Here is a 22,680-nt window from a genome sequence, read left to right as displayed (position 1 = left end):
AACAAGTAGTGTTGTCTTTGATCAAGTAATGTTGGTCTTTGCATCAGGAATCAAACCAAAAATATTCTTCAATAACTCAATATATTTTACTGTTACTGGAACAGAAAAGAAGACACTGAATATTTAAGAAAAAGGCATGTTGGTTCTTCATAATATGATGTTTAATAAAACAAAAATACTTTCCAATATATCTCTGTATTATTTTTGCCAAAAATGTTAGTTTTTTTATATCAAACCTTTGTGATTATACAGTAGACGCCGGGAATTGAATCAGTGGTTAATTGAATCAACTGCTTTAATGAATCAAATTGTCAAAAACTGAGCAAAACTCAGCTTTATTAAATTTTTCTGCTGTATAGAATCAGCCGCTTTTTTAATTAAAACTGTATCGAACAAACATGATTCATATAAGCGGCGGCCACTGTATTTATACTGAACATTGTAGAAGGTAGTTGCTTGTGAAAGTGGAGACTTGTCCAAAAGTGTTGATGGCACAGGTCTCTACATTACATCTTTCAATGATCAAAGAATATTGTATATTTTTGTAATTTCATTTAATGCAGACATTCAAAGCAATTGGAGGTTTTCTTTCAAAGTTGGAGAAAGTTTCAGAAGATCCAACCTTGCTGGAAAAATTGGGTATAACTAATATTCTATACTTATTTTTATTTTTGGATAAAAATCAGTAATCTATAGTTAGGGCAAACCTAACCTGGCAGCATTGTGAAGGTTATGCAGATCCTAATCACAACATTATGATGCCGCCAGGTTTGGTTTGCTTCAACTGTAGATTATTTATAGTTATTTACTACATTAATATCTCTCTATTCGATAATAATCTATGCTATTTTATAATGCTTTTATTATACTTGTTCTGTTGTTGCTTGATTGGTTGGTAGAACAAGCTTTTTATTTGATGCCAAGAACATAAATGGATTGTAGTCACTCTAAAGTTAACTGATGATAAAGTTAATCAAATTAATTTCAAGGTTGAACATAAGCAAGCATAGAATTGTTGATACTGAAGCTTTAAAAATAATCCAAGTTTTCGAGGGGTTCCTCTTTGCAAGTGGTAAAAGCAGTTTTTCACCATATACTTCTTGCCAAGTACTATTAATGCCCCAATAAAATTTTAATTTAGAGAGCCATTTGAATTTTAAGATTCTTTAACTTATTTTTCTCTTAGAAAGAGAAATTCTACTGTATGCCAGCAATAAAATCATTTTAAAAGCTTTTAAGTTGTGGAGAGTTTCTAAATGGAGAGTAAAAGTTTCTTCACAGGGGAACAAATGAGTATTGCAGACTGTGCCAGTTCAACTGTATCTCAGTTATATATGCTTGAACTAAGGCACTGCTCCATAAACCATTCATGTTTTAAGATCATTATCTGTTTTATAAATAAGAACAAAAATTGCAGCAAAAGCACTTTCACTTATTGTGAACCGGGTACTTTCCCATTCTGATTTCACACATTAGGGCCAGCCGCAAGCAAAAATGATACTTGATTTTATAGAAGCTTTAACAGTTTCTTACTCAATGTCAGATATTAAAAATATGTTCATTAGTTAATAATCTATGCAAGATTAATATAAACAAAATATTTTGAAGTTAACCTATTTATACAGTCCTGCCTATTTATAGCAAAGTTTCAGAGACCTAATTGAAATTTCTTTATAGCTACAATTTCATTATAAAATATTAGATAATAGGCAGTAAAACCTGAAAGGGAAATAAAACATATAAATTATTTCAGTCAATGTAGGGAAAAAAAATTAAAATCCTATGTGACATTCTTCCTAAAAAGTGTATCCCTCCTAGCTAACTTTGTATGCACTTTTTTCTGTTACAGAAAATAACTGTATGCAGAGATGATACTGAGTCTGACTCATCTGGTTCCCTAAGACTCAAGAGAATGAACAGTTGAGGGGATAAAACTGGTTCTTCTTGAAAAACTTATTTTTCTCCCCACTTCGACACATGTTAAACAGTTTGCTGTCATGCATGAAAACACATAAATGTTATTGAAGTAGCATAAATGTTTTTTTTATTATTATTCTTGTTCACATTTAAATTTTTTTTCAAGATTTAAAAAAATAATGAAATTTTAAAGAAGGAAAAGAAAGAGAATTTCTGTCAATTTCGTAAATGCAAAATTATTGGAATTATTTTTTTTTTTACAAATTAACTGTAACTGTCTGCGTAATACTTATTCATCTGAACAAATGAAAGAGAGTTAGAGAGACATTAAGCTTAATTTCTATCATGATTAAAACAGTAATAAATTTCTTTTATAAATTAAGCTTCATTTGGATTGAATAACATGTGAATAAAGTAATAAAATGACAGCTCCATAAAGGGCAAAATCAGTAATAGCCACTGGCCGAACAATGACTGAATGAAAAAAAAAAGATTAAAAATCATCTGTCAATCACTACCTCAAAAAATAAAGTTAAATCTTAAAGTGTATAAAAGTAATTGGAAAAATCTTTTCCACCAAAATCCAGGTGCAGCCTTAATGAACCAAATACAGTACATTAGTACTGTATTTGGAATTATTTCAAGGGGAAAAATATATATGACTTGTAGCACTTTGAGTAAAATAAGTGGCCACTATTTCAAAAAGGTGGCTACAAATGAAATTGTTTCTGTTTGATAAGAAATTTCCCCAATCTTGCTCTTTACAACTTCATGCAAAAACTGGGGTCTGAAGCTGTTGGTGCGATTATAAATCTTATAATTATGTATTTTTTGGTCTTCATAAAGACTTCATTTTGTATTTAAATTCCAGGGCTTTTTAATTTTTACTTTTGATTTTTTAGTTTGATTCAAAACTTTTCATTTTTAGAAACATTGCCAAAAGAATGTGTTTTTGTACATGCGTATAACATTCAATGTACTGTCAGTCCTGCTTAAACGAATACCTTCGACTTCAAGAAATATTATTTGATTAAGTGGGGAAATTTTACTTACCTTTCCTGATTGACAACATTTATCTTAAAACCTAATAATAAATCAATATCTAAGTAATAGAAGAAAAAATTTTTTTGATTAAAAAGCATTTTAAATAAGCTAATTAATCAACAAAATAGTGTAATGATTAAGTATATATAATACAAGTAGCATGGAAAATTATAAATATGTATTTTACAACTTGAGGTATTAAATATTTGTTTCGACACCTTTTTTTCAGTTCATATTTTTTGGAGAATGTCCACAATAGTGGATTCCTTGCTCGAAGTATTTTGAGAATACTTTTCAAACTTCAATTACCGTGTTTTACGTAATTAATATTTATCAATTTCTTACCGTCTGCGTTTTTAAACTTAATTATTGACTGTCTGTTGGTAATGGCAACAATAAAAGAAATTTGATAGAATAGGGGAAATGCTTTGATGGAATATGAATGCTGTTCTTCTCGCTCATTGTTTGCCGAAAAATACTATTTTAAATTTTTACGTCAATAATCACTTATTTAATTTATGTTTAACATATTCCAAATTTTTCTCCACAAAAATATATGTGAAAACTAATCACTGTTATTCGATTAACTGGGAAAATTATTCGATTAAACATTACATATCTTTAACATTACATCTATGGGGGAAATGTTGGTTCCAGGAAATTTTATTCATATAAGTGGGGTATTCGTTTATATGTTACCCGATTAAGCGGGGCTGACAATATTTATACTTGAAAAATGTTTGGTGTAGCTATTATATATTCCGATAACATTATGGTTTTCTTATAGCAGATAGCATAAGCTGGGCTGTTTTTAGTAGCATCATATCAAATATGTTAAGATTCAGTAATTTCCAATATGTGTTTTAAGGACATCACTGAATTATAAATCTAAAAACCAAAAGTTTGCTTTTCTTTTTATTGAGTTTTAAAAACAAGTTTTATTTTGATAAGTATTTATTTATTTGATTAAAAAAAATTCTTTAACTTCTCAACTTGAAATGCGTGATCAATGTTTTTTTTTCTTTTAAAGAAAAAGAACTAGAAACAACTGGTCCTGCCTCAATTGCTGCCAGTTGGACATCATGGGCTGTGACTTCACTTACTGACAAATTATATAATAGATCTAGGACAAAAAGCCCCAGTCCATCTTCAAACCAATCTCCAACAGCTATATCACCGACCTTATCTGGTAAGCAATATATTAAAAACTAAAAATTTAGCAAGTTCAAGTTTTCCAAACTTTCTATATACTATTGTCAAGTCTTTTAATGATTACAGTCAGACCTTGATATAAGGTCACTCACTTATAAGGTCACCCCGCATATAAGGTCACTTTTCTCAAGTCCTGGCTCAATGAATAGGAATTCTATATTGTGTCTTATTGGATATGTGGTCAGGTCATAATACATTAATCACTTATAAGGTCACTTCTGTCTGATTTCTTTAAATAATTTCAGTGCTTAATAGATTCATTTCTAAGAATGTTTCGTGATATACAATTCTTAAAAAGTGAAAAGTCGTATTCCTATTACGTAGCATGTAGTGCACCAAATGCAGTAGAAAGTGAGTATTAAGACAGTGACGCTAAAATATGAAGCAGTAGTAATGAGGGCACTCAGCGTGTACATATCACACTTTTTTACCAGTCATGAGAAGCCGAGGAAAATTTCCAGAAAACAATTAGAAACCATTGTGCTTAAACAAAAGAAAAATCCTGCCGGTCCTGTATTTATGACAATTTTAAGTTAGGTAAGTCACTCATCAGTTCTCTGCTTGGGCATATTTGTATGTAGCTTTACTCTAAATGAAAGTTCTAAAAAGTCATTTCAAAATGCCTTATTGCTTCCAAAAGTTTTGATTGATTCAAATCTATTAAACTATTGTAACCTAATTACTGATATTTTTGAGTGTATTAAATTTTAAAAATAATTAATGTATATAGATGTTTATTTATCAATAAATATACATGGATCGGTTATAAGGTCACCGCGCTTCTAAGGTCAGTTTCGTGAAGTCCCGAGGGGGACCTTATATCAAGGTCCGACTGTATTTGTATCATAAATAATTTTTTCATCATTGTTTTCATAAAGTCTTGAAACTCTTTCTAATTTTGCTGTAACATTTTTCAATTTTTCCTTATTTGGCTGAAAAGTACTTCTGATGTTGAAACTTTCATGGAATAAGAGATAACCAGCTTTTAAGGAGTTGGAGGAAAATGTTTGTTACTCTCAGCAGCAAGTCTTAGTTTTCGAGAGAATTAAAAAAAATCTTTGGTATTTTTAGTAACCAGCAAATTGTTGTTAGTTTCTTCAATAGTGCAGTAACCTACATTATAACTAAAACTCGGAGGCGCAACAGCACATGGGGTCCCTAGGCCATACTGTGAGCTATATGAATGGAAAATTAATAGCTGTACTTACCATTCAGAGAATACATGTTTAATTACAAGACTGTAAGAGTCCAATGTAATATGCTTGCTTATACTGCATTGATACCAAATACAATCTGTACATGCTGTTTGACACACACAAAGCAATTTAAACTCGATAGATATGATGTGGAAACTCTGATCAGCAAAAATTAATTTTTGCAATTTAGAATATCCTTTTGTGTTTTGCAAATAATACAACCATAGTGAAATCCCTGCCCTTAGTAGATACATTTAAACACATATGCTGATAAATTGTCTCTATGATGTGGAAAATTAACTTTTTTTTTTGAATTTAAGACTTTGTAAAATTTTCTGAATTATTTTAAAGATGCTGCTAAAAATGCTGAAAAAGATGTCAAAGAAGAAAATTCACCAGTTAGTAATACTGATTCTTGGAGCAATGACTGGGACGAAGAGGTATATGATATGTTTCATTTTATAATGCTGTATTGTATGAATATTATGCTTCAAAACTTTCAAAATTGTTACTCACATTTTTATCAAATAAGAAATTAACTAAACAAATATTTCAATATTTTGTTTTGATGAAAACTAATTTTCAATCCTCCCCCCCCCCCCTTTTTTTTCTGTGTTAAGATTTTGTGGTATAGCTCAATTTGCCCTCTTGTTTGAAACATCAGTTCTTTGGTTTTCCTTTCTCTAACTGTTTCTTAAAAAAAAGAATTGATTAGATTAGTATCAAAGCTGATAAATAAACTAGGTGCGGAGAAAGTTCCCACAATTTTGTTTAAAACGTTTTTTTGGCATTAAAATCGTATATTGGCGATTTATTTGGCACATATTGTTTATTGGCATTAAAAGTATTTGAGGTTTAATCATTTGCTCCTTGTTAGTTCATTGAGTTAGTGAGCTATGAATCGTGAAAATGTGCGTGTTACTGTCGTTGAATTACACAAGAAGGGAATGAAAACAGCCGATATTATTCGAACGACTGGATTCAAGAGTAAAACAGTCTATGATGCTATGAAACGCTACAAGGAGGCTGGAGGAACTGCCGACCGTCCACGGAGTGGTCGTCCAACCACTGCAAAATGCCTGGAATGGTGGATGCGTGAGCGAGCATCGTCAGCAATTTCAGACTGCGGCTTCGTAAATGTATTGAAGCCCACGGAACCAATTTTGAACGATTGTTATAATTTTTTTGTTTAATGTTATTATTATTGTTTCAAGAAAGAGTTTTTATTGCTTTAACTTGTTGATTTGTTGAATTATGTGTTAGTTACAGCCTATTGAAATATCTAATAAAATTTGGGAACTTTCTCCGCACCCTGTAAAGTAGATGTTTTTACTGGCAGCATTTTGTTATTTACACAGGTGGATCAAATATAAATGAGAATTTAACCTCATGCTGATGTAACAAATAAATTTGAGGCGTTGTGTTGCCAGTATGTTGGCAAGGTATAGACCCTTCTTCATTGAAACTGAAGAAGGACTTTTGTGTTTGCATGCACATTGGAGATCTCTGCTGCTTCGGGTACACCACAAGTGAGCATGAGGTGCACATGTCTGTTGCGCAATGCCTCATTATTAAATTTCTTGCAAAAGAGGGAACTAAACCTTTTGAGCTTTTGAGACAGTTTCATGTAGCTTGTGGAAGAAATGCTTTTGCACACTCGAGTGTATGAGTGGGTTAAAAAAATTGTCAGAAAGAAAAACTGTAGTAAACGAACTTGTTTAATGGAGACTATGACGAGCATTACTGTAGATAACATTATTGCCGTTTTTGACCTTATTGAAGAAGGACTTTTTAATGAGGGCTATTATTGTTGCCTTTTTGATGAAGCACATGCTTTGTATCACCATAAGTGATGCCAGCAAGTAATATGCAACATCATTCTTCTCCATAAAATTTCAAGGCAGCAAACTGCCACTTTATTGCAGTTAAATTGGAGGCATTTCACTGGTCGCTTCTAGAAACCACGTCTAGAGTCCAGATTAATTGCACTGTGGCTACCATTTGTTTTGATTCCTCAAAGGAGTCCTAGGAGGACAGTGGTTTGATGATGACACAAATATGGAAGTACAATACAACCTTGATTTAACAATCATCTAGGGACTGGAAAAAAGTTATTGTTAAATCGAGGAGCATAGTCGCTTAATACAGTGAAACCCAGACCAGTGAAATGTATCATTAAATTGAGAAAATCGTTAAATCGAAGTATACTGTATTCCTGTGCAACTGCGTCCACACATACCTTTCTTTTTTGTATTACAAGAAACGGTATCAAAAACTTGTTTCTGGTTGAGAAAATATTCAGCAAAAGAAGGAAGGAAACTATGCAGAAAAAAGGATATTTTATTGCTATTAGCATTATTATCTGATAGATGCAATATTTTTTTTCCAAATAAATCTGGTTCATATTTAATCTTCCCTCATAGTTGTTAGTAAAATTTTGAACACATTTTTTAAATTCTAAATTTTTTTTGTGCATTTATGCTTTATCATGTAACCTTTTGAATCTGGAGTAGTACAACATTTACAGTCGGATCCCGCTGCAACGCGATCCGACTTGCGCGAAATGGCTATAATGCGAGTTTTTCATGAGTATCGAATTTTTTAGTGCGGACACAAATTACTCGCCTGCAACATGAAATTTTTCGGAAAAGAGCAGCGGAGAGTTAGAATGGGCTTCGTTGACACTAAATATTGGTTTTGCCAATGGACTTTCATCCCTTTAGCATCACTGAAAGCGGAAGTTCACCCACTGTATTAGTTTAAACAACGCTTTGCTTTAGTTAATACAAATAACCACTCCGATTCTTAACTTTTTTTTTTCATTTTACATATGAACGTTGATAAAATACATTCTGATAGCATTCTGATCGCACTGCATAAACCATCTTCATTTTTTAAATTATAAATATATTTACTATATCTATATTGTTAAATGCTATAATAATGCTGTAGTGTACATACTGTAAGTACCATACTGCTTTATTTTAGGTTTCTCTTCCCCATTAGTCATTGATTTTGTGCTAAATTACAGAATTTTATGTCAAATAATAACGCTTTTTCTAAAATACAGAAAAAGTCGGTTCTTTGTAAAAGATACTGCAATAAATAGTTAATAAATAGTTTGAAACAATATGAGGGGTGTTTACAAAGATCTGAAACAATTGGAAATGCTTATAAAAAATGACTAAACATACCTTGTTCCACAACGCGAAATTCCGACTTACGCGAGGTGTCTTGGAATGCATCCCTCGCGTAAGTCGGGACTCGACTGTATACCCAAACCCATTTTGTTGTCAGAAGTCAAGATTTCAATTTAGTTAAGCCTCCGGAATCTTAGATAGCCATAAAATTATCACCAGTAATTCCCGAGAAGGTCTCAGATCAAATGGCCAAGGATTGATAATCTTGAAATTCGCAGTCTTTCCTCAGGACAAAGTACTTTTATAACTGCTGTTTTATCCTGGATGGAAATGTCATAGCTGATAAAAAACCAACATATTCTTATGTTAATATCATTAAAATCATTGAATGTTTAGTGTAAATTTTATTATTTCTATGCTAGTTATGTTTTATTAATTAAAGTATGATAAATTTGTTTTAAATTTTTTGTAATAGAATTGTCTTGAAGAAACTGAAATGAATTCATCTTCAGCAGACTTTGATGAACAAAAAGAGGATACAAACGACTGGGAAGACGCATGGGAAAGCTTTGAGACGGATAAGGCGTTTGCTAAGGTTGACTTAATTGAAACTAGTATTGAAGTGTTTTTTGCTTGTACAAAACTAGTAATGTTATGGCAAAAAGTATGGATTGTTTTTGCCATAATTTTGAGGCTTTAATAAAAATCTCAGCTTATATTTTCCTTTTACTTTTATTATTAACATCATACAAACCAAGGAGGGGGGGGGGGACTCAGTAAAACCTCTGTAAGTTGAGCCCTTAAGGAAATGTAAGCAACAAGGAACTGAGGTCAACATATAGAGGTGGTCATCATGTAAAATCAACAAAAAACAGCAACTCAGTTTAAAATCTAGCAATCTTCTTATTAATTTGCCATTTTTGGACAAAGGAGATGAGGAATAAATAGGTAAAAAGTTCTAAGCAACTGAATATGTAGAGAGATTTTTCAAATAGAAAAAAAAAGCAAAATAGGATAGGTGGTCAAATAAAGAGTAAATTAGTATTTTGAGCAATAGCTCATACATTTTTCTGTGGTCAACATAGAACTTACAGAGGTGGTCAATATTTAGAAGTTTATCCATTGGAAACATATTATAAACGTTCAATCTATGAAATTTTGGTTTACTTAGGAAGTCTGTCAATATATAGAAAGTGGTCAACTTTGAAGGTTCTACTCTATGTTTTACTAAAGCCTAATGTAAATGTTTTCACACTTGTATCATATTTAAATTTGAGTTAGTTACTTTTCCTACACTGCTCTAATTTGAACTAATAAATGAAATGTTAGTCTTTTATTATTTTAGCTAAAATCTTATGAAAAAATATGAAGTATTAAAATAAGTAAGAAAGTACCTCCCTCTTTTGTGTTGACATTTAGGTACTAATTGAGAGATTTACCAATCCAGAAGCTTAGCTCAGTCTACTTCTAATATAATATCCATTCTTCTGTCTAGGAATTTGAATAAATACTTGGAGATAAAACAGTAACCAGGTTTATTTTTATAACTTTATTATGATCTATTTGCTCAGCTAGATGCTCGCACTATGCACACATCATAATTTCATGCATTTTGACCATTTAGTTGACTATTAGACCAAGTTGACTATTGAATAGAAATGTTGATGCATCTAACCTTCATCAAAATAATTGAAACAAAAAAACGTTAAAAGTACACAAGAAAACAAATTGAATTTAAGAGTTATATTTATTGTTAAAATCTTAGAATTCATAAGTAATATTTTACAATTCCAGTTTTAAAACAAAAAAATTTAAAATATTTTGTCTTTCAAATTCTGATTATATTCAAATTCTCATCTATTATGTGTTACCTTTACACACCAGGTTATAAAAGAAAAAGAATTGCTACATTGTTGTATGCAAGCACATATTCTATGCAAGCTAGGGAAAATGAAGGTGTTAGGCTCTGCATTAGTGTGGTTATGAACTTTCATTTTTAATTTTTTTATTTTATTTGATTTGGTTTTAACTTTTGTAACACATTCTGTATTTTTAACAGAATACTGAAAAATTAAAGAGTTTTTTCCCAACTGAAGATGAAGATCCATTTCAACCGTCTGAGAAAAAGCTTGAAGTGCAAAAAGAAGTTGTTAAAGACTGGGACTCACTGGAAAGTTGGGAGACTTGGGAAGATCCTAAAGAAGGTAATGCTTTCTCCAAATTGTTTTCATACATTGAAAAAAAAAATTGATAGTGAAATTAAAGCAATAATGATTATAGAAAAAATTTTTTCCTCTTTAAACTAAATAGTTGCAAATTATTTTATTATCACCGCAAGAAATGTAATTCATTCTAATTAAATATACAGATTCTTGTGAAATCTGAGACAGAAAATATTCATTATCAAGTTGTTTTTTAAAAAAAATTAGTAGTAATAAAATTTTGTTTTTCAGCTTCAAAACAGAGCAGCTAGTTTCAAGAATTTCTTTTTTCCAAACAAAAATAAATGATTGAAAAAAAAAAAAAAATCTTTTCCACACCCTATTTTATTTCAATATGAATGTTCAAGTATTTTGACTTTTTTTAATCATCACATTTTTTTGTATTTTCCTGGACATTTATGAAATCTTTTATCGCTGATTTTTACATTCTGGTCTCCAGAAATCCTTGTTTTCATCGAACTGATCCCAGACTGTTTTTATGTTCTGTATTGTACAAGTCCCAGAATTTTCAAGATATATTTATTTATTTCATATTTTGTGTTTGGCAATGTATGCCAGGGAATTGGCTAGCTGCCACTTAAGATGAGTCAATCTGAATGAGGAGGGGAAAAAAAAATTGATGCACGTGTTTGGTTCATTTCAACCTGACTGCTAAATTTAAAGGCTAACACACATTTGTAACATGGCTCTCTGTTTAACGACTTTCAAGGGACCACAAAAAAGCGTCCTTAAATAGAATGCTTTTAACACTATAGTGGACCATCTGGGACCGTGAAAAGCCGTCATTAAATAGAGAAAGTCGTTAAATAGAGCATCGTTAAACAGAGAGCCAACTGTATATGCATATTAAAGTGACTGACATCACCCTTTAAAAAGGAGGGCTACTGTATTTAGGATAATATCTCTAATTATCAATTAGCAATGATAGGTTTGGAATTATAGCAAATGTATTATACAAAATTTGCTGTGCATGTTTTTAAGGGGATAAAGATCTGCAATTTTGGATCTTATTTGTTAAAAAATGATTTTCCCTCTATTGATTCCTCCATCACATGTGTTTTACATAAATAAAAAACATTTCAAAACAATTTTTATGGTTATGCATGCAAATTGTACATTAAGTCAATTGAATTTATGAATTCTATGTTCTTTTCCTGTGCTCAAGCTCAAACTGAATTATCAGTTACATTTGTAATGATGAATTACAGAATAATGATTGCATTTTTAAAAATTAAACAATGTGTGGAAACTTATTGAATCTCGCTATTGTTCATTTATTATTATTATTATTTTATTTTAAAAAAATTGTCTGACTTTTAGAGAGTACATCTTCGAAGATTGAATCTCACCGACAAAGACAAGAACAGAATCGCTTAGCACGTGAGGAAAAGAGGCGACAACGACAGAAAGAACAGCAGCAAGCACGACCGAGAAAACTGGGAGCGCAAAAAATTTCCTGAAATATTTATAATTCAGTAATGGATGTGATCATGAATATGATGTTTTGTATTAAAATAATTTTATCTAAGTCATATTTTATGTAATAAAATTAATTTTATATCAGTATGAAAATACTTCCTTTTCAAAAAACTAGAACTCAGTTTCATTTAAAAAATGAATACAATTGATCTTCTGTATATGAATTTTTTCTAAGAGTCTGTTATGCAATAAATTATAATAGTTTTAGATATACATAAATGAAAGACTCTGCTTGTGAACTTTTCATTTGTGTGAAAGAAATGCACATGGAATAGTAGTAAAAATAAAAATTATGACAGTTTTATAAAACATTATACAAGCATAAAATAAATTAATAAAAATTGTAGGCAAGTAAAGATTTAAGATTGTACCAGATTTTAGACTTTTTTTAAAAAGAGGACAGTATGATATAGTTGTAAAATTAAAGTTTTAAAGACATATAAATGCAAAACAAGGAATATTATTTTGTATATTTGTCATGCAAATATAGCAAGTACTTATTGCATTAAATATTATCATCCTTTAGTTTAAAATAAAGGGAAGCAAAATAAAATCTTTCATTAAGTTCTTTTTAATATGCTTAACAAGTTTTGTGTTTTGCATAATATATTTTTGTACAGTAAACACATTGCATTTGCCCGTAATGAATTAAAGTAGACCATTTTCTATTCATATAGTTCTTGAACACTCATTGTTAAATAGTTCCCCCTCCCACAAAATTCATAATGACCTTTTTATTAACTTGCTTTTTTTATAAATTAAAATTTCTGATCAGATAATAAAAGTTACAGCAAATGGATAAATTTTATAATTGATTTTGACAATGCAAAAAAAAAAAAAAAAAAAAAAAACTTGCAAATGTTTCACATGAAATATATTTTAATAATAAATAAAATCATAGTTTGTACCATTTGGTGTTGCTTTCTGTGGTACTTATATGAAATAAATGAGGTTATCATTCTCACTATGCATAAAGTCTTATATGTTAACATGCTAGTCGGGTATAAACTTATCAACCCAAATCAAATTATTACCCCTATCAAAACTCGAATTTCCTTGGATTTATGATATATTTTTAACTTAGAGTTTGTGTTGTTTGATTTTAATGGTGAATTAATGGTATCAACAGGGGCGGCATTTCAGCATTTCGTTTGGGGGGTCGAGTTTTTTGAACATGAATTTCCTTAGTACGGTATAAAATACATATTGGTTAACAAGAAGTGATAATAAAATGGTTTTAATGTTAAGAACAATAAAGCAATATTGAAGTTGAGACACAAAAGTTATCTACTATAAAATGACTGACCTGATTGAAATAGTCAAAAAACAATGAAACAAGAAAGTTATATTAAAAAACACATTTCTTTCAAATTCCGCTCTTTAAAGTAACCAAGAAAACTTTTTAAATTGGGCTAGTATTCATTTAGCGTCATTAAAAAGTATAGTCGCAATTCACAAAACAATTCCTCTTCCTTCGTGCTATACATTTTATTTATAAGTGTAATATTTTCTTTTTCGCTTTATATAACCGATCTACATAATATTGGACAGATTAATGATAAATATATCTCATCAAATCCTGTCTCAATTTCTTGAGAAACTGAATTGATCATTTTATTCAAAATAGTGATTTAATATTTTGACTAAAACTTCATGTGATTTTGTTACCTCTTCTACATTGGCATACAGTAAAAACTGTTATGGAAAGTTATGTCACAAAGTTTTACACTTTGTTCAAGGGCTCAAGCGTGCATTAGTGTGAAATCAATTATCAATAAAAGAATTAAGGTTAGCGGATTGAAATTTTTATGATAGAGTGTGGCATTGTTCAAAAAACGCTCCGCAGTATAAATAAAGTAAACAAAAATTCAAACAAAGTCATACATATTAAAATGACATCAGATTTTCTATGATTGAAAAGGTCACTTTCCAGTAATTCTTCCACGGGGTTTTTATAGATTTAACTTTTGAATACCATCGTGTGTCACTCAGAGATTGTCAAGTAAAGAGCCTCATGATATATTTGTTGATGTGAAAGTATTTTTTGATGTGGGATGTTTTTCATAAAGAGCATATCTTTACAAAGAGTTTCTAAGAAAGCATATAATGTTGCTAAATCGAGTGGCTAAAATATGTTTCTAGTACAAGGAATCAATGAACACTTTTTAGCTTAACATTAAGTCATAATATGAGCATAAAATTTTATGTAAAATGACATGGAGTTTACGCGTAACAATTGCGCAGTCTAAACACTGTACGGGCATCTCATAGAAGATTCACCATCATAGCACAGAGTACACAATTTTGAAATATTTAACCCATATGAAGAGATTACTTCTTTAGTTAAGGCTAACAATTATTCTCCATCTGTTTTTCCTGTTCTTAAAATGCAAGCAAATAATTTTCTAAGTTATCTAAATTGAATTTAGCCATTTTTTTTATTATTCTTAGCGAAAAATTTGGGGGTGCAACCGCCCCCTCTCGCTCCCCCTATTTGCCGCCCCTGGGTATCAACTAGGGTGCGATGTCGATGTTTTTGTTAAAACATCTATGTTTCACTTTTGATGTTTTTGGACCATCGATGTCTTTGTTTCGACGTTGATATTTTTGCATTTTAATCAACAATTATCAGAAAATTTGCTCCAATTTTCTCGCTAGGTAATTAAGTTTACTTATGGAGTTGCCAAAAAAAATCTTTTTTTTTTTTTTTTGCACCCATTTTATAAGATCAATTTTTCTGTGTAGAGGATGCCTTTTGGAATGACCACTACTAGATAGTAGAAGATTAACTAGAGAATGAGGAAGAGGTCAAAGCTATTGGAAAAACCTGACATTGGTAGTCTGGTGCCAGAACTTGCAGTCTATTTCAAGGCTCCAGTTATTAAACTATAGGAAAATTGTATTCGTTACTATGGTGAAAATTATAACTTTAAAAATTCAGAGCTGGTAAAAGTTGCTTTAAAGTATTTGAGAGTGATGGCAACTTCTGTTCCATCGGAAAGAGATGTTTCTCTGACTGGTGGGATAGCCTGCGAAAAGAGAAACGCTCTTCTGGGGGCTAAGTAAACAAATTTCTTTTTCTCCAAACTGTCAACACCAATATTCGTGGTTACTTATCGAGTTCCCCCAACAAGTCGACCCTCTATCACTTACAATTTGTGTTTAATTATTAACGAACTGTACGACATATATTTCTTGCTCTTAATAATAACTTTTAGAATTAATTTTGTATTTTTAAAACAATTAGCACAATTTTTTCTCATCATTCAACTGAGGGTAAGTGCTATGATACATTTTTTCTTATGTTCTTTTTTGATATAAATTTAGTTTTAGTTTCATTCAGTTTGAAAATATTTCCTTATTACTATAACTAGTTTGTATTAATCGGTGCTTGATTTATTATCAATTTTTGTCCTACTGTAATACCAAGATGTTGAGAAATTATTCTTATTAAATTATATTCATGGTTTGAGGTTCAGTATTTTCAATATATTCGTCGGGGACGTAATCTTTTGTATTGCTTAAATTAGTGTAGTATATTCAAAAATGTATGCTATACATTGATAAAAAGATCCATGTTTTTTGGTCGATGTTTCAATACCATTGATGTTTTCATTTCTAACATCGATGCTTTGCCATCGATGTCGCACCTCTAGTATCAACCACATGGTCTAGCTCTGTCATTCCATTTTACAACGCTTAACTTTTCTTCACACGAAGAATTTTCTTGAGACAAATGATTGAACTTAAAATGCTCTTTTTATGTACAGGGATAGAAGTGATCGACTTGTCACATATAGGACATTTTCCACAAAAAATATAGGACAAATATAGGACACATTATATGAATAGTTTCGTTATGAAAAAAGAAATAATACATACATATTATTTATTTATTCTTATCAATGATTTTGTTTAAAAAAAAAAACCCTCAAACAAAATTATAACTTACACCTGAAATGACTTTCCTGGAGTTGAAAGAATAATTTTTGAAAAAGTGTACTTTGTAGACAAAAAAAAAAAGTTAAATTTATTGATGATTAACACAGCAACTCACAATTTTTGCAGGGATAGACGTGTCACAAACATAGCTTATATAAATAAATAAAAAGTCTTTGTGTTGAGAACTAACAGGAAATAACCAATGCTTTGTAGCACAAATATACAAATATTTTGTTCTATAAAATTCAACAGAAAGAAAAGATTGCAAAAAGACTATTAGAACATCCCGATCAGAAAACGCACTGAACACAAAAATATACTCACGAAAACAAAAACCAAAAAAACCCACGCTGGAAAACAAAACAAACTCCTGTTGCCAAACGCAAAATTCTAAAACCAACTTTAGAATTCGTTCTCGAAACTCCACCCACTACAGTGAAGTCATATTGCTGTAGCCAATGAGAGAAGATGCCTGTTGCAGGATTTAGTGAGTTGCGTTTTTTAATTTGAAATTCGTTTGCATATGTGTACTTTCGACGAAAAATCCGAAGTCAGATAGTTTATTTACTGTTGTTTTAAAGAAATAAATTGGATAAAAAAAACAGGAATATAGGAAATATGGGATGTTTTACAAAAATATAGGAAATATAGGACAATTTTCATACTTTTTTGAAAATATAGGCTATATAGGACCACTTCGACCCCTGTATGTATTTAAAAATGCCCGCAACACAGGCATGAAAATTGATAATAGACAAAAAAGAAAACTTGAATTTTTCAAAAAGAAAAAAAAGTTAATCCATTTTTTTAAATAAATGAAACAAATTTGTAAGTTTCAGGTATTTTATCTATATAAGATTTTTTTTTTTCTTTTTTCAAATACTGTAAAAAATATATAATATTTTTGAAGGTATGGAAAATTATTTTTTCAAGGAATTGAACTGCAACATACGTAATAATTCACCATATTAATAAAAATTTGAAATAGATCAAGAGAGTTGAATAACTGAAGAATTGAATACACTTAAGTACTTTTCTATTAATTTCTGGTTTATGCCCATCTCACTACTACAAACAAAATGGTAGCATCTTACTAGGGAGTTTTCAATGACTATATGAAAAATTGGCAAAATTTGATGTTTTCATGTTTATACGAGGGGAAAATGAGCAACATTCAAAACCACTTTTAAAGATTAAAAAATTTAAAACATTTTCAGAAACTTAAGATAAGTTAGAAGCGTCTCATCACTTTTTTTGAAGTAACACCAACAAAATTGGTATTGTTACAGTTTTGATGCAACTTCAAACTTTCTTTAAAGGTCAAATATCAATTAATACCCTGAACTCAACGGTCACACACGTATTTACTTCAAAATATGCAAAAAAACAAAGCAAAGACTAATACACACAGAGCTAAATAAATGCTCTCCAGCACACTGCTGATATGATTCACAAGCAAAACTAACTCATTCAAATGCCAATGAAATTTTCAGAAAATCCTACCTTGTTCTACCAATTTCTCATCTTTTCTTTTTGTTCCATTCGCAAATTTTATCGTTCCAAAATGGAGGGACCATATACTGCATTCGAATGTAAAGGGGTTGTATATTCATTACAAGAAACTATTTACAGGTTATGTTACTAAGATAATTTTAGAAGAAAAATAATGGAATAAATGCCAAATTTAGCCCGATTACAACAAATTAATCACAAAAATAATTATTACTTACCGAATTTGTAACAGTATTAATGCACATAGAAACAACACATTACTTTTTAAAAAATATTTTATTGGTTTCATTTATCTGTATCAATTGCTCTGTTAAACAGATTTATGATTAAAAGTATTTTTATTCTTGGACTAGTCTTCACATTCGTTAGAAACAATAAAAGTACATATTGCGAACAATTCGAGTATTTTAAGAGATAATACTCTCATAATACTTTTTAAAACTGATTGAAAAATTATTGAATCAAACAATTTTTGTTCTTTTTATTTAAAGAACCACTGCATACTACCTGGCGCATATCAAGATTATAATATACTGCAAGTATTTGATTTACAATTTAAAAAAGAAAAAAAAATGAGGTCACAAAGTTCATCAGTAATTACTTCTCATAACTGAAAGTTTGACTAGATCACAAAAGGAAAAAACAGCTTTTTTTTTCAGAGTGTTTTTCAATAAAATCAACTAAAAATATTTTGCTTAGACTCAATTTTTGCAATTCTTTTATTTTATACTCTCATAATATTCTTTTAGAAAGCTGTATAAATTAAATCATGTAAAAGAAAGATAATTATTTTGTACATTTAAAAAATTCAGCCTTTAGATAATGTTAAAATTACTTTTAAAAGTTTTGGCTTTTACTCAACAGAGGAACTCATGGCACATAACAATGTATAATAAAATTCCTTATATTGTGTTTAACGGCTTACAATTAAACAAAATACAACAGTACTTTTGTAGCTGTCATTTGAAGTTTCTTATGGCAATAAACTAAAATATAAACTCAAACAATCTATATATGTACATAATAAAGTAGCACAACCTAAAACACATGACAATAAACAAACTGAGAATAAATGAAAGACTTTTAAAGTATAAGTTAGAAATGCTCTAAAGATCTAAGTAGAATTTCTCCTTATGAAAAGGGGAAATTTTGAACAAAATTTGTTCTTTTTAACTCTTTAAAAGTATGATTTCATGCCATTCAAAAAAAGTTGATGAAGCAAAAAAAAAAAAAAAAATCAATACAATGACATGAATCTTTTCACAACAAACTTCAAGGGGCCGCAAATTTTATTCACAGTAATAGGAATTTCATTGTAATTCAAGCAATGTAATGCCAATTAAATCCAGACTAAAAATTTATTTTGCTGTATCGGTATTTGTTATAACGTGATTGAACTGTACAAATTACTAATCTTGATTCAAAACTATATAAACTCTTTAAGGAGAAATAGAAAAGTTTTTTTTTTTAATCAAAATCATAGAGAATGGAGCATTTTATATGATTTTTTTTCTTTTTATAAACTAAGCAAATTTTATGTGGTTTTATATTTATTTTAAACATGCACATAAAATGACAGAAGCTTTGAAAGCTACAAAATGGTAGAGATGGAAAAACAAATTCAAAAACTAATGAAAAAGACTAGTTTCCGCTGAAGTAACTTATTGCTTTCATTTGATGAAAATAAAAAAAATCTTAGACTGCATATGCTTAGATTTTAGTGTTGTTTGGCACGACAAAAGCTGTTGTTGGCACAAATAAAATTACATTTTTGGCTGTAAATAGATCTTTTTTTTTCCTGAAATGTTAAAAACATGTTGACAAGATGATTGATGTTTTTTAGATAAAAATTTAGTATGAAAAAGTAAAACATGATCGAGATATAGCAAATATTATGTGAAAATTAAGAATGCCGCATTTAAAATGCATTATTTAGAAAAGTGAAATCTTATCACATTAAAAGTGTGAAAGAAGTATTCATGTTACGAAGAGTTTCATTGCAGTTAATGATTTGACATTTTACACAAGGCACTTGCAAATTTGTTGCACAATTAGTCTTTTCAAAAAAGAGAAAATTCATTATACATGTCCAACAAGTGTTAGGATCATGAATCATCTTCATAAAATGCAAAAAGTAAATACTTTTATGCCACAATAGTGCAACACTTGGGGCTAGATATTTACACTGCCTTTCAAAGTGATGGTCTAAAGTCAGGATCGAACAAAAATCAAAACTAACATACAATCAAGAGCAAAAAAAACAAAGGGCCACTTAGCTTTGCTTGACCTTATTTTATTCTTAACAGCTTGCTATTTTTTCTGCTCATACTTTTATTGAAAATTATTTATCTTTTTTAAAATCTGTTTTCTGTTTTTTTTTTTTTTTAAATATATTTTATTTTTAAATTTTAGTATTTGGTTTTTAAATTTTTAAAGTATACCTCAACTAAATTTTATTAAAAGTATTCATTAATTTTATTTAATTCTTGATAGGTTTAATAAACACAAAGCTTGTCCAGGACCAAGATCTAAACCAATTAACTTTTTTTGAGTAGCAATATTTATAATGACACAATCTTCCTCTATCTCTCTCATAAAAACACAGAAAGAAGGTTTCCTTTTTGCTGGCAATTCTTTACTTTTTAGCACAAAGCCTTTATGATTGTCACATAGCAAAATAGAGGTTGTAGGTCCAAATAAAGTTGCACATGGAGAAAATCTAGCCCACTGTCCTAATCAGAATCTTATAAACTAAAAATGTTTTGTTCGAATCACACTGTTCCTTCAATTGGTAGTAAGAGGAGGGGAAACATTTCCTCACATGCATTCTTCATCTCAGAAATCTATTTTCAAATTTATTTATTTTTTTCAACGTATATTGAATTACTTAATTTTATTTTCGGCATTTCTTAGCGATATTTAAAACTAGCATGGCGATGCCCTTGCCCCCTTGTTTTTTTGCCAAGTTTGCCACCTGCGGTGGCTGTTTAAATAAATTTGGCAGCGGTATTAATTAATCTATATCTATCTTTTTCGTATTTTCTATACCTATTTCCAGTTGCGTTTTGTGTCATTCACCTTTTTATGCCAAAATTGCAAAGATCATTAAAAAAACTGTGCTTTATTCGTTTAATTAAATAGCACAAAAAAGAAAAAGAAACACCTCACTATTTTAATTAAATTAAGTATGCAGATATGTAACGTAAAATAGATACAGCGAAACGTCCGGCGGAAGTGACCGCGCTGCAGTAACTCATCCAATTAACCGCGAATCAAACTCTGGCCGATAAGCAATTGTGATTAAAAAGCACGGTACATCTAGGACAAAAAGGAAATCCCGTATCCCGTATGAAAAATAATTCAACTCCCCAGCAGAAAAACAAAGCAATTGAAAAATACAGTACATCTAGGACAAAAAGGAAATCCCGTACCCCGTATGAAAAATTTAACTATTGAAAAGCTATCGTTTGAAAAAAGGAAAACAAAACTCCAGAATACCCCCCTCCCCCCCCGTCTGATGTCAAATAACCAGTAATCATACTTTTTAACTAAAATGCGTGAACACCCTTTAAAAACCTAAATGCAATCCTTTGCAATTTAAAATATTTTGCGAAAAACAAATAATAATCTGCAACTCCACTGTTAATTGCCAAGTAAGCCGATGCAAAAAAAAAAACACGACACAGCAAAACCTTCAATCTAGGCATAACGTCACAGAATGAAGAAACATTTCCCCCCTACTCGGAACAGACGTAGAAGATAAAATGTGTCATTTTGAATTTTAAAAAATTGTAAAAAAAAAGCTATCGCATATTTTTGAAAAATTGTTTTTTCTGAAGAAGGTGAAATGTCTTGTCTACTGCATACTAAATTTTCAGAAAGAAATCTCTAATACATTTTGTAGGATGGGTTTAGAAAGAATTTAACCCAGGAAAAAGCAAAAAATAAAGGTTTTTGTATAAATTTCGTAAAAAATTTTTTTTAAAAAAAGTTATAGCATATTTTTGAAAACTTTTTTTCTGAAGAGGGAGACATGTTTTTACTACTACATACTAAATTTTCAGAAAGAAATACCTAATACTTTTTGGGGGATGGGTTTAGAAAAAAGTTGAACCCGGGAAAAAACACAAAATAAAGGTTTTTCAAAAATTCATAAAAATGTAAAAATTGGTCAAGCTTCAAAATTTTTTTGGTTGTCATATTTAAAATTAAATTTCCTATAGTACAAAAAATATTTTCCTGGCGCGATTGGTTAAGGGTCTGGGATGAATTACACAAAAAAAGGGCTAAAAATCACATAAAACATTTAATTAAGAAAAAACTAATTAGAAATTAAGAATTTGGGCTTTGAGGTGCAGACCCCCGAGGTATGGTCGATTTTTGTGCCAAGTTTCAGAGCTGTAGGTGCTATGGGGGCTTCTGGCCACTGGTTACAAACAAAGAAACACAGTCACCTTTATATATATAGAGATAACATTAAGCCCTCTTTCATGCTTTTTCTTTTTACAAATGAAAAAGTAGGTTAAAAACAAGCTTTGAAGCAGTTAAAAACAAAATTGACTCAATAATTGTTAGATATTTTCAACTTAATCTTTACAATTCTGAATGAACATGTAAATGCTCTTGCTTAGTGTTTTCAACAAATTTGTGCAAAGCCGATTTAACATAATCAGATTTTGTGACACGATTAGCAAGTTGTCTTTTATTCCACAAACCATGGAGCACTGTTTCAGCAAAATCTCTTTCTCTCTCCCGATAGAAGGAATTCAGGGTATACCACATGGCAAGAGCACATCTGCGACCCTTCTTAACTGCTTTAACCCCATGAAGATTTTCTTTGCCAGCAGAAAACGCAACCATATGACCACATTTTGGTTTGATACTAGCCTTTAAAATAAATAAATTTTAAATTAGTTAAAACAATTATTTATTTAACACAATTAAAAAAAATATACATTGTATATTTATTAAATGAAAAAAAAAAAAAAAAGTCATAGGAAACATCATAGCAAAATA

At 30.0% G+C, this 22,680-nt stretch overlaps 2 protein-coding genes across 2 annotated transcripts in view; one reads left to right on the top strand and one right to left on the bottom strand.

Moving 5' to 3' along the window:
* LOC129215987 (N-terminal kinase-like protein) overlaps positions 1–13,204 on the top strand; it is a 41,463-nt gene extending 28,259 nt beyond the window's left edge. Inside the window, exons 14-19 of the mRNA XM_054850115.1 lie at positions 564–639; positions 3,992–4,150; positions 5,721–5,809; positions 8,985–9,104; positions 10,569–10,713; positions 12,052–13,204. Coding sequence (XP_054706090.1) covers positions 564–639; positions 3,992–4,150; positions 5,721–5,809; positions 8,985–9,104; positions 10,569–10,713; positions 12,052–12,191 — 729 coding nt within the window. The 3' untranslated portion in view covers positions 12,192–13,204. The remainder of the gene's footprint in view (positions 1–563; positions 640–3,991; positions 4,151–5,720; positions 5,810–8,984; positions 9,105–10,568; positions 10,714–12,051) is intronic.
* A 4,745-nt stretch (positions 13,205–17,949) lies between these two features.
* Positions 17,950–22,680, bottom strand: part of LOC129216477 (prolyl 3-hydroxylase 2-like) — a 29,957-nt gene continuing 25,226 nt past the window's right edge. Inside the window, exon 11 of the mRNA XM_054850692.1 lies at positions 17,950–22,551. Within this exon, the coding sequence (XP_054706667.1) occupies positions 22,258–22,551 (294 nt within the window). The 3' untranslated portion in view covers positions 17,950–22,257. The remainder of the gene's footprint in view (positions 22,552–22,680) is intronic.

Source organism: Uloborus diversus, chromosome 2 (genome assembly GCF_026930045.1).
Source record: "Uloborus diversus isolate 005 chromosome 2, Udiv.v.3.1, whole genome shotgun sequence".
NCBI lineage: Eukaryota > Metazoa > Arthropoda > Arachnida > Araneae > Uloboridae > Uloborus > Uloborus diversus.
Note: the sequence above shows the minus strand (reverse complement) of the source record. Positions and strands in the feature narration are given on the sequence as shown.